This window comes from Rhincodon typus, chromosome 12 (assembly GCF_021869965.1).
Source record: "Rhincodon typus isolate 14 chromosome 12, sRhiTyp1.1, whole genome shotgun sequence".
In the NCBI taxonomy this organism is placed as follows: Eukaryota; Metazoa; Chordata; class Chondrichthyes; order Orectolobiformes; family Rhincodontidae; genus Rhincodon; species Rhincodon typus.
The window spans coordinates 8,007,908-8,020,404 of NC_063343.1; the positions used below are offsets into that span (position 1 = coordinate 8,007,908).

The 12,497-nt window shown below is 40.3% G+C and overlaps 1 protein-coding gene across 1 annotated transcript in view; it reads right to left on the minus strand.

Moving 5' to 3' along the window:
• LOC109937103 (dedicator of cytokinesis protein 2-like) overlaps positions 1–12,497 on the minus strand; it is a 587,118-nt gene that overhangs the window by 328,402 nt on the left and 246,219 nt on the right. Inside the window, exon 24 of the mRNA XM_048603933.1 lies at positions 7,449–7,594. Coding sequence (XP_048459890.1) covers positions 7,449–7,594 — 146 coding nt within the window. The remainder of the gene's footprint in view (positions 1–7,448; positions 7,595–12,497) is intronic.

Below are 12,497 nucleotides of genomic sequence, written 5' to 3' on the forward strand. Positions count from 1 at the left end.
CTGATGCTGCTTGGCCTGCTGTGTTCATCCAGCTCTACACCTTGTTATCTCAGATTCTCCAGCATCTGCAGTTCCTACTATCTCTTCAGAAAATGCCTGTTATACCCACAGAGAATGGGATTAACTTTAATCTAACTCATAAGGCAGAGAGCTCATGGGAACTCAATATGACTCTCCATTGACTTCCCTGGAAAGTAACACTAGCTGAGTTTTACAATAAAAATTGCATTTGATCCCAACAGAACATCTTAAACAAATCAAGTATTATATTGCTACATTACCTGAGACTTTGTGAGAGGTAACACTGAGCAAGAACCATTACTGAGTGAAAGGATGGAAAATACATGGAGTCCTACCCATATAGAAAAGTCTGCAAGTTAATTTTTGTTCTGGTTGTGCTAACATGCTTGTATTTAACTCTATAGCCTCCTACTAATAAAGATCAATAAGAGCAAACAAATTCCCAACCCAGAAATAATCAGCAGAAAACCACAACCTCAAGCTTAACCTGAACTATGTCTTTATGAAAGATCACAGGTTGCGTGGTAGGAATATCTCTATCAAACAATTCTGACCTTCAGCGAAGACATAAAGAGACATTTCAAGCCCCATATAGAGAAGGTATATTAATCAGGCTTAGAGACAGCTCATTCATAGCCTAACAAGACATTTCTGAGATTAAAATTGAATCCTCAAAGCAAGAATTAATTAATTTCAGAGCCAAATGCCAATGCTTTGATTCAAATAAAAAAGGAAAATATGATAAATGTCAGGGAAAGATAAAAAATCCTATGGCCCATTAAAGCTGCCCCTGTTAACAGTTCAACCTTCCCAGCTAAGTATGTTTGATTCTAAATTCTGTGCCTTCCTAGTAGGTGGTCCCATTGATTATATCTGTCCATTCACTTTTATACAGAACACATATATCTGTTATTGCTAGATGGTGCTGGAGGAGGGTACATTTTTAGCCTAGCCCCCATTCTCCCTGTATCTGCGTGGGTTTCCTCTGGGTGCTCCCGTTTCCTCCCACAGTCCAAAGATGTGCAGGATAGGTGGATTGGCCGTGCTAAATTGCCCATAGTATTCAGTGATGTGTAGAGTAGGTGAGTTATAGGAGGATGGGTCTGGGTGTGATGTTCTGAGTGTCAGTGTGGACTTATTGGGCTAAAGGGCCTGTTTCCACACTGTAGGGATTCTATGATTTTAAGGTATTTGGAGGAAGGTATAGGGGAGATGTCAGAGGTAGGTTCTTCACACAGAGAGTGGTGGGCGTGTGGAATGCGCTGCTGGCAGTGGTAGTGGAGTCAGATAATTTAGAGACTATTAAGCGACTCTTGGATAGGCACAGGGAGGATAGTAAAATGTAGGGTATGCAGGGCAGATTGATCTTAGTAGGATAATAGGTCGGCAAAACATCGTGGACCAAAGGGCCTGTACTGTGCTGTACTGTTCTATGTTCTATGTTCTGTCTTGAGTCTCACTCAAATTAAAAATGCAGCCTCATGTATCTAAGTATTATGTAAGACGATGGTTCTGAAGGTGCTGGTGTTGGAGATTGCACTACACTACACCGAATCTGATGTTGTTACATAGCTCCAGATGGAGAATTGAGAAGTAAACACCTCTAATTCCTGATGGGGTCAAACATGTCACCTCTGGTTCCTATCTGTCTCAGTAGTTATGCTTAACTAGACAACGAAACTTTTACCTACTGCCAGCATGCAATGAATTACATCTTGTTGAGACAAGACACACTAGAATACTTGGGGATCATCAAGTTGAGAGAAAGGACTCAAGAGTTGGAATGGTAGTCAGGGATCTGAAAGGAGATTGAGGACACTTCATAGCTCAGTGTAAAACTTATTCTCCTCACAAGTCTGAGAAGACAGAGTCACTGGTCCTCATAACACACCCCATCAGACCATGGGAATGAATCCACTTAGATTTGACCAAAGGTCTTAGCTTATTTCAGTTGGCTCTTTTTCATGGTGGACAGGAGTTAAAAGCAACCATGAGATATAGATACTGAAGGAGTCAGACATGTCATCCCCGGTTCCTGTTATATTCAAAGTTATGCCTAACTATCTAATATAACTTCTACTTATTGCTTTCAATCAATAAGCTACACCTTGGTGTTAAGACAAGTGCCTCTTTTGGTTAAAACTCAGGAGTGATTCATCTACTATTACTGTTGACCGAACAGGCCTTCACACCCAGGATAGGAAGGCAAGCATTTAGAGACATTTGGGCACCCACAGGAGCTAGGGTGCTTCATCACCCTGAGAATGTCATATTGGTTACATAAGTTTCTGTTATTAACCATTTGTTTGTGTTTTGGTTACAGTGCCCTGTCAGAAGCTATCCAACCATTTGTTAATTTTGTATTTAAAAGAGTAGAAAGGAGGATTGGTTGCCGCACACCACCACAACATGAGCCGCCAGTGCTTGGTTCCACAGGCATATAACGTGGTGATCAGCAGTGAGGATTGTTGCTTAAATACCTTAAGGTAACAATAGTGAAGAAAACATCCATCTGAATCAGGTCTGTACAAGTATAGAAATATGTGTAGATGTAGAATGCAGTTTCGTTGCAGTAAAAAGCCAAATTATTCCTAATAGGAAGATATTAATATGCTAAAATCCCCTCCACTGACAAATATACAGGGTAATTCCAAGGGAAAAATGGTGACCCAAGAACATTAAGTTTTACAAGGCTTCTTCATGTCAACAGATATCATTATTTTCAAGCTAGTTACAGAGTCAAATTCCATGGTGTTATCAGGTCAAATTTCACGGCTGAAGAAACTGAAGCTACAGTTTACAAATGTGTAGCTACATGGTGTAGGATGATTGCATGCTACAAGTAATACTACAACATCAAGGGTGTTAGATAGTGGCGAATGCGTGCGTAGTTCACAATCAGGAAACCTCATTCTTAAGCTAGGTGGAGTGCTTTGCCATCAAACATATTCAAAAAATCAAACAACTGGAACAGGACAGGAGTTCCTCTGAAATGGGATATCTTAAATTGTTCACAAGATTTGGCAAACTGAATACCAAATATGGCATCGTGGTGAGGAAGGATTCTAGGCCATTGTGTCTTCAGGAATATTCCACAGCCCTTCATGAATTGAGTTCAGGAGCAACTTTACAAAATTACCAAAATGGGCATCATTTCCCTAATGATCGAGTAGCTTCCAGGCCTGGTTATTGTATCCAAGTCCAACCTATCCATCAAATGTGTGTCAACCTAACATGGCTTAACAAATAAGCAGCAAGGAAAATCCAACCGTGTCACCAGTCAACGAGAGCTGAAATTTATTGTCTAAAAGTAGAGTGGGTTTTTTTCCAAACTAAATAGTGGGGCAAAGGATCAATTTTGAGAAGTCGTGATAAATCAGAGTAGAGACAAGGCAAGAGGGAAACTATAAACAGAGTATGACAGGAAGAGATGTAGAGTACAAATCTAAGAAACCAATCAGCAGAAAGGCAATAAAAAGATTGAAACTAAAGGCTCTATATCTGAATGAATGAAGCGTTTGAAACAAAACATATGAATTAATAGCACAAATAGAGATAAATAACTATTAGCCGAGAGTTGTTACAGAGAAAAGGCTGGTAGATGATATTGACTCTGACTGGAATATTGGAGAGTAGGAAGGAGAGGAGACAGGAAAAGGTGGAGGGATGTCTACGTTAATTAATCAAGGTATTAGCATAATGAAGAGGGTTGACTTAAGATCTGGAAACCAAGATGCAGAAGCAGTTGGCAAGAAATGATAAAGGCAAGAAGTCCATTAGTGTCATAGAGCCTTACGGCACAGACAGGCCCTTCGGCCCTTTGAGTCTGCAGTAACCTATTGACACTAACCCTGCCTTCCAACACTTGGCTTGTGGTCTTGAATGTTACTTTTTAAAGGATGTGAGGTTTCCCGTCTCTACTAACCTCCCAGGCAGTGCATTCCAGTCTATTGTGGGAGTATCGTACTTGTCCCCTAACAGCAGCCGCATCATAGGAAGGGGCTTAAAGGAGGAAATAATGGGAGTTTGTCAGAAAGGTATGGTGATAATTATCGGGAATTTTAATCTAAATTTGAACTGGAAAAATCAGATGGGCAAACATGACCTAAAGGAGCATTTCCTATAATGTTTTGAGAACATGACCTGCTTTGAATCAAACCAGAAAGGAAGTCCTCAAGTCCTGATTGACTTCATACTATGGTCTTAAGATAAATGGCAATTGAGATAGTGCATTGGTTTTAATTTTCCAAAATTCGCTTGATTCGGGGAAGGTGAACAGGCAGAAGCAACATGGTTTCAGAAAAGGAAATCATGTCTAATCAATTTACTGACATTATTTGAGCAAGTAACATCTGATGTGGATTAAAGAAACATGATGGATGCACCGTATTTGTATTTCCAGAAGGCATTTGATAAAGCACCACATCAATGGTGATGATGGAAAATAAAATAGATGAAAATAAATTATAATGGGCATAACATTACAAAATCAATACAAGATTGGTTAGCTAACAGGGAACAGAGAGTAGGCATAAATGGGCCTTTTTTGGTTGGCAAGGTGGAATGAGTGGTGTACCACAGAAACTATTATTGGAACTTTAACATTTTACAACATGTACAAATGACTTGGCTGAAGGGAATGAGTTATTGCTAAATTTGCTGATGACACGTAGAAAAGTATGCTGTGAAGAGGACATAAGGAGGCAACAAAAGGAAATAGATTGCATGTGTGAGTGGGTAAAGATCTGGCAAATTAACTATAATGTGGCATTATATAGAAAATGTCCATTTTGGCAGGAAGTAAACATAAACACATTATTTAAATGGGTGTGATTGCAGAGCTCTGAGATGCAGAGGGATCTTGGTGTTATAGTAAGTGAATCTAAAAATATTAGCACGCAAGTACAGCAAATGATTAGGAAAACTAATAGAAAGTTAATGCTTATTCTAAGGGGAATTGAATACAAAAGTAGGAGAGTTCAGTTATGCTGTCACTGGTGAAACTATGTCTGGGTATCATGTTGAGTATTGGTCATCTTGTCGAAGTAAGGATAATAAATAGAAACAACAAAAACAAATTGCTGGAAAATCCCAGCGGGTCTGGCAGCATCCGTGGAGAGAAATCAGAGTTAACATTTTGTGTTGAGTGACCCTTCTCCAGAACTCTTCTTCAGAACTGTAAAGAGAAGGTAAAGAAGACTAATACCCAGGATCAGCACGTTCTCTTCTGATAAACATTGTACAGGTTCGACATGTATCTGATGGAGTTTAGAAGAATCCGAGGTGACTTCATTGAAACATACAAGATCCTAAGACCGAGATAAGAAAAATATTTTTCTCACAGACAGTTGTAAGTGTTTGGGTCTCTCTTCCTCAAAAGAGGATGGAAACAGAGTTCTTGAATATTTTCAGGCCGAATAAAATTTCAGCAGACTTGATCAATTCTTGGTAAGCCATGGGGTGAAAAGTTTCAGAGGGTTGGCAGAAGAAGTGCAACTGCACAGTGAGAGAGAGCAATTTTGAAACCTTTCAACAATGAAATAGGCTGAATTTTAGCAGAAATCGGATAAGTGTCAATTTGGGCGAGTTTCATGGAGGATCTCTGCGGGACCTACCTGGTTTTCTCATGCTTTCTTCCCAAACTCACATTATTACTTAAGCTCCCTACTGCTCCCTACTTGTCCGATTCTCCCACTCGTCACAGACGGAAGTTCTGACCTCTGTACCCACCAATGCCCACATTGTTCAGCGGCTACGAAAATTCAACCCAGTGAGTTGCATGAATATTATTAGTCTAATGAACACTGTCTGTTGGATAATTTAATGCTGGGGTTTAAGGTTAGGGTTAGGGTTAGGGTCACCCTAACTCTAACCCTATTTCATAAAGATTTACATTTACATGTTACCACATCTCAAAACCTCTCAGATACTGTAAATTATTTGATGTGCAGTGACTGTGTCCAAGACAAACAGGCAACCATTTAGCTGTGTTGACCCCAGTCTGTAGAATGCATGTGAATAGCTATACACTTTTTGTGTATTCGTCTGAATGTCAGTATTTATTCTCTCAGAACTAATTTGTTGCAAACTTATGCTTGTTACTTCATATCAATTTAAATGGAGTAGTGTCTTAGATACATAGGAACAGCAGTAGGCCACTCAGTCCCTCGAGCCTGAATGGCCATTCAATGAGATCATGGGTCGTCTGTGGCCTAACTCAATATACCTGCTTTTGACCCATATCACTTTGTTAGCAAAAATTTATCTATCCCAGATTTAAAATTGATTCAGCATCATCAGCCACTTGTATGAAGGGTTCCAAACATCTATCACCCTTTGTGTGTTGAAATGCTTTCTGACATCTCTCCTGAATGGTCTGGCCCTAATTCTCAGACTATGTCCCCTAGTTCTAGCGTCTCCAGCTACTGTAAAAAGTTTAACTTCATTTGCCCCGTCGTTTCCTCTTAATATCTTGAATGCCCGAGCTACTGCTCTGGTGAAATGGATTCAAATCCCACCACGACACATCATAAAACACGAAGAGTGGAGCTGGAGGTACACAGCAGGCCAGGCAACGTCAGAGGAGCAGGAAAGTTGACATTTCAGGTCGGGACCCTTTTTCTGACGGAGGGTCCCGACCCAAAACATCAACTCTCCTGCTCCTCTGATGCTGCCTGACCTGCTGTGTTCCTCCAGCTCTGTTCTTTGTTACCTCTGACTCCAGCTTCGGCAGTTCTTGCTATCTCATGCAATACGAAACTAGCTTTAGTAACAGTAACCACAAAACTACTAATGACTGCTGCAATAAAAAACCCCATCTTATTCACTGAGATAGTAGGAACTGCCGATGCTGGGGAATCTGAGATAACAAGGTGTAGAGCTGGATGAACACAGCAGGCCAAGCAGCATCAGAGGAGCAGGAAGGCTGATGTTTCGGGCCTAGACCCTTCTTCAGAAAAAAAGGGTTCATTTTTCAGCTTTCTTGCTCCTCTGATGTTGCTTGGCCTGCTGTGTTCATCCAGCTCTACACCATCTTATTCACTAACATTTTTATCTTTAGGGGAGGAAAATTTGTCATCCATTTTCAGTCTGACCTACATGTAAGTTCAGACTCACAACATTGTGGTTAACCTTTATAACAAAGGCAAAATAGTGCAGATGCTGGAAATCTGAAACATATGCAAAAAATGCTGGAGGAAATCAGCTGGCCTGGCAGCATCTGTGGAGAGAAAGAATATTTTGAGTCTGATATGACTCTTCTTTAGAACTTAACTGGTTTAACTCTCAGTTGTTCCATGAAATGGCCATAAGAAGCCTCTCAGTTCAAGTGTAATTAGTGATGCCCATATCCCAAGAAATAACAAATACATACAAAAAATGTCAGAGTCAAGAAGGAAATGATTGAAACCATGACCAGAATCACCTACCACATTAGGCTGACTGAGGACCTCCAGGATGTGGTTGAGTAATTCGATGCAGTGCTTTAATTCCTGGTTCTGTTGTTTCTCCTCTTTCTGATCCAGCTGGGCCTTCAGCTCATCAGTCATCATGGGAAGGAGGATGTCGCGGCATTCTGCAAAAAAGGTGCGGATTCTGAGACACGTTGAGTGCAAAAAGGAAGTTTGGGAATTTGGACACGCGTGCAGAAATAACTACTCAGAATCTGAAATAGAGAGCTAATAGATTGCCATCTGTAATCTGTTTTAGAGATGAGATTGCTGTTGTTACCTGATGTGACCTATATTTCATTCCAGTCCCATTCTGAGGGGGATGTCTATTAGTTGCCATTAAGGGAGAACACATGTGAAATTGCAGCAGCAGTTCATGAATGAGACCTACCATCAGCATCTCATGGTAACCAGGGACAAGCAATATATATGCCAGAACTTGCAGTGGTCCTCAATATTTCATGAACTAATGTTTGTTTCTAAAAGTGACAATAACATCCTGTTGAACTAAAATGAGACAATGAAATAACCGCATAGAGACTGGTATCCCGTCACCAAGACACCCTTTATTTATTTGTACACTGTACACTGGCTGTGGCCAGCCAGCTCAGAGTCAGTCCCTGAACTGAGGAGATTCTAATCTCCTGATTATACTTATTTTTTTCACCTTATCTCCTGGTTATATTGGTCAGCCAGTGTTCTCCTGATTGACCCAGGTTAACACCCCAATCACTGACCACATAATCAATGAGGCCAACCTGGTTCCAATCACCACAGATAAGCTTGCAAAATGCCAAGATATTCCACTGTTCCTCCGGTTTCAAAGTTATATTAGCTGGTGAAATTCTCCACTGAACCCATGCCGCTCAATGGAAGCAATATCCACTGGACAGACTTCCACAGGAGAATACTTCCCATTTTCGGCATCACTATGCATTTGGAGTGCAAGTTGAAATAGGTAGGAGCAAAGTTTCTTCTGAGTTTATTATTTTGTGTTGTTGCTAGGACAGAGTTGTTATGTGTGGGCAACTGCTGTGTTTTGAACAACATAAAAGGGTCATTACATTGAGGAAGTTATTTCCGAAAACAGGGAAAAGTCAGCTTCATAATTGCTATCTGCTGGCATTATATTCAGATATAGTGAAGGCTAGTAAAGCCAATGTAAAGTCATTAGAGGCATAAAATTGTTAGAGTACATTTATAAGTCTAACATAGATAAGTAGAGCGCTGGGAAATTTGACCTAAAACTGCTAAGTGCTGACCTTAAAACTATGAATTTAATATTAGACAACAATATAAATGAAGGTCAAGTATTTTTTCCAAGTATTTAAGCTATCTTTTGTAAGTGTGTTTTGATTGAAGGTGAGTAATATATCAGTTTTAGAGTTTGGAATCCAAACTAGAGGCATATGAGCATTGGTTACTTTAGTGAAGGGATTATGAAAAAAAGCCTCTCTGTAAAAATGATCTAATCCAATATGCATCAGAAAGCAGGGAACCCCTGAACATTTAATGAAATTATTTAAAAACTTTTGGTTTTATAGCCTGGAGTGTAAACATTGAGGCCCATTATCTTTGATTTAGAATAATGAAGGATTGATTTTAGACTACAAAATCCAAAGATTGGAAGCCTTTGCATCATTTATTTTTGGAGAAGGTATGGCTGGAGTCAGAAGTATAATATAATTTCTCTCCTAGAAAGGACTACAGATTAGTTCAGGAAATAAGTTACTTTTGTAGGAACTCAGTTTATGCAATTTCCAGACCAAGAGTGTTTGGGTAGAAATCTGCAGGTCATTGAAAGCTGAGAAAGTCTAAGCTTTCAGCTTCATTAATATTCATGTAAGAAGGCTTAACAGTCATAAGAGAGCACTGGGAAGAAGCAGTCGAGTTGAACTTGAAGCTTTGAGAGGGAGGGTACATTCTCTGGGTCTGACTCTATAAGGTGTTGGGGAATAAATGAGGCTATGATTTGCTTGTGTTTTAAGATCTGTCAAGCTGTCATCTGTATTTACCGAGCTTTGTTTAATTCTGTTATTTTCCTTTTATGTAATGAACTTTTGTTTTATTTTTAAAGAAAATCTGAAGCCTCGTGTGCTTATGTTTCAGTGAATGATGTTCATTTTTTAAAAAATCCATTCAAATAGGTTTCATTCTGAGATCTGATTTGTCTAGTAGTAGCATCAGCTAGCACTGTGTGAGTGTTAGTAATGAACTTTGATGATAAATCTACAGTTTTGTCTTAAATTTAGACAGCTGTCTAAATAAAGGTCAAGTATTTTCTCCATACATGCATGCAAATTTCTAATAGTTTTGTCCTGTTAAAATTTGATGTAGTGTGCAGAACACCTTATGAAGCAGGGGTGGTACAGTGTCTCAGTAGTTAGCACTGCTGCCTCACAGTGCAAGGGATGCAGGTTCGATTCCACCCTTGGGCAACTGTCTGTGTAGAGTTTGCACATTCTCACTGTATCTATGTTGGTTTTCTCCAGGTGCTCCAGTTTCCTCCCACAGTCCAAAGACATGCAAGCTAGGTGGATTGGCCATGCTAAATTGCCCGTAGCGTTCAGGGATGTGTAGATTAGGTGGGTTATGAGGGTCTGTGTGGGATGCTCTGATGGGCAGTGTGAATTTGTTGGGCCGAAGGGCCTGTTTCCACACTGTTGGGATTCTATGATCACTAAGTAGAATTTTGGAGTTATTCTTATGCAGTGGTTGCTTGGTGAAACCAGGCACAGATGAAGAGAGTTAGTCCCCCCTTTCTATCTCACAAACCAAGTGGTATAAACAGGACATGACTCTACATGTAGACCAGATTGGAGCCCAGTTTCTGTGTAAGTAGACAGATCTAGAAAAGTGATGGCCAGTTGACGTGGAAACCTCTCTTCTGGGGAGGGTTGCTGGGGTGAACGTGAGCCGACACTCGTGGATTGTTGGCATCTTGGAAATGGACCAATCAGACAGTGTGTAGGAGGCAGAGCAGGAAGCAGAATCTAGTTCAGCATGGTGTTCATTAGCTCCACGCTGTTACTTTTGCCTGTCAAGGAAGTGGGGATAGCCTGGTCAGCTACCTGAAAGGAGAACCCACAAGCACTGATTGACCAACTAATCCTCTTTGATCTTCAAGTAAACGAACTAACTAAAGCAGAATGGCATTCACTAGTGTGAGAAGTATTAAATTGTTCGACTGATTGTATTAACAGAAAATATATGTATGTAAATAATAGCTCGCATACAAGTTCAGCATGTGATAAGGAGGGAAAAAAGAACACTGGCCTTTATTTCATAGGGTATAAATAGTAGGAAAATCTTGCTGAAGCTGTACAAGCCACAAGTCAGAACACACCTGGAATAAAGTGAACAGTTTGTCCCCTTAGAAACATGTACTGGCATTGGAGGCAGTTCAGTGAAGGTTTGCTAGGTCAATCTTAAGCGTGGAGGGAATGTCTTATGAGGAACATTTGAGTAGGTTGGGCTTGTACTCATTAGGATTTAGAAGAATGTGAGGCAGCATAGTTGCTCAGTAGTTAGTACTGCTGCCTCACAGTGCTAGGGACCAAGGTTCAATCCCAGCCTTGGCTGACTTTGTGAAGTTTGCACATTCTCCCTCTTTCTGCCAGGTGCTCTGGTTTCCTCGCATTATCCAAAGATGTGCAAGCTATGTGGACTGGCCATAATTAAAAATGTGGGGATAGGTAGTGGGCTAGGTCTGGATGGGATGTTTTTTGGAAGGTTAGTATGGGCCGAATGGCCTTGTCCTGCAATGTAGCTATTCTGTGATTCTTATTGAAACATTCAAGACGCTTAGGGCACTTGACAGGTTAGACATAAAGTGGTTGTTGCCCCTTGAGAGAGAGTCTGGGACCAGAGGGCATAGTCTCAGAATAAGGGGTTGCACATTTAAGACAGAGATGAGGGGAAATTTCTTCTCTTGGAGTGTAGCCTATCTCTAGAATTCTTTACTGCAGAGTGCTGTTGAGGCCAGATCGCTGAGTATATTTGAGGCTGAGATAGGCAGATTTTTAATCAGTCAGGGAATTATGGGTGGTGGGATAAAGCAGAAAGATGGAGTTGAAGTTATCAAATCAGCCATGATCTCATTGAATGGTGCAGCAAACTCAATAGTTTGAATAGTCTATTTCTGTTCCTATATTTTATAGTCTTAATAAAGTGTTGTTGCTTTGGGTGAAATCTTGTGTCTTGGGTCATTTATATCCGGCGTAGATCTCCCAACTCAGATGAGCTATAGGAATAGTCTACTTATGAGCAATGTGTGGTACTGCTGAAGTTGTATGATCTCTCTGAACTATTATTGAACAAATTATTGCCTATAAGTATATACATAAGGGCTTTTGTGATGCCTTGGTAGTGTCCCAACCTCTGGACTAGGTTCAGGTCCCACCTACTCCTGTGTATGTAATAATTTCTCTGAATAGGGTTAACTGGAAAATGTCTAACAGAAACATCTTTCCACAGGTATCTCGAATACAATATAACTCTGCACATAAGCATGGTAGAGTAGGGTTTCACCAGTGCCTTTTTTCCTTTAGATGTAATCTAATATTGTCATGGCATGTTCCTTATTCACATTCTCACTAGCTATTAGAATTCTATTCCAATTCTGAAGAAAGGTCACTGGATGCGAAACATTAACGCTGCTTTCTCTCCACAGATACTGTCAGACTTGCAGAGTTTTGCCAGCAGTTTCTGTTTCTGTAGCTATTATTTGTTTATTGATGAGGTTAACCATTTATATCTTTCCCCAAGTATCCCAAAGCCAGAACTCACAGCCAGCAAGGTGAATGTGTATAACTTCAGGTGAAAGAAGACCAAATCTGAATATGTTTTGAGTGAAGAAGCTGTTAGACTGTGGTAAAAAAAAAACCAACAGGTTTAAAAATTTAATCAGAGATAGTAGGAACTGCAGATGCTGGAGAATCCGAGACAACAAGGTGCAGGGCTGGATGAACACAGCAGGCCAAGCAGCATCATAGGAGCAGAGAGGCTGACGTTTCGGGCCTAGACCCT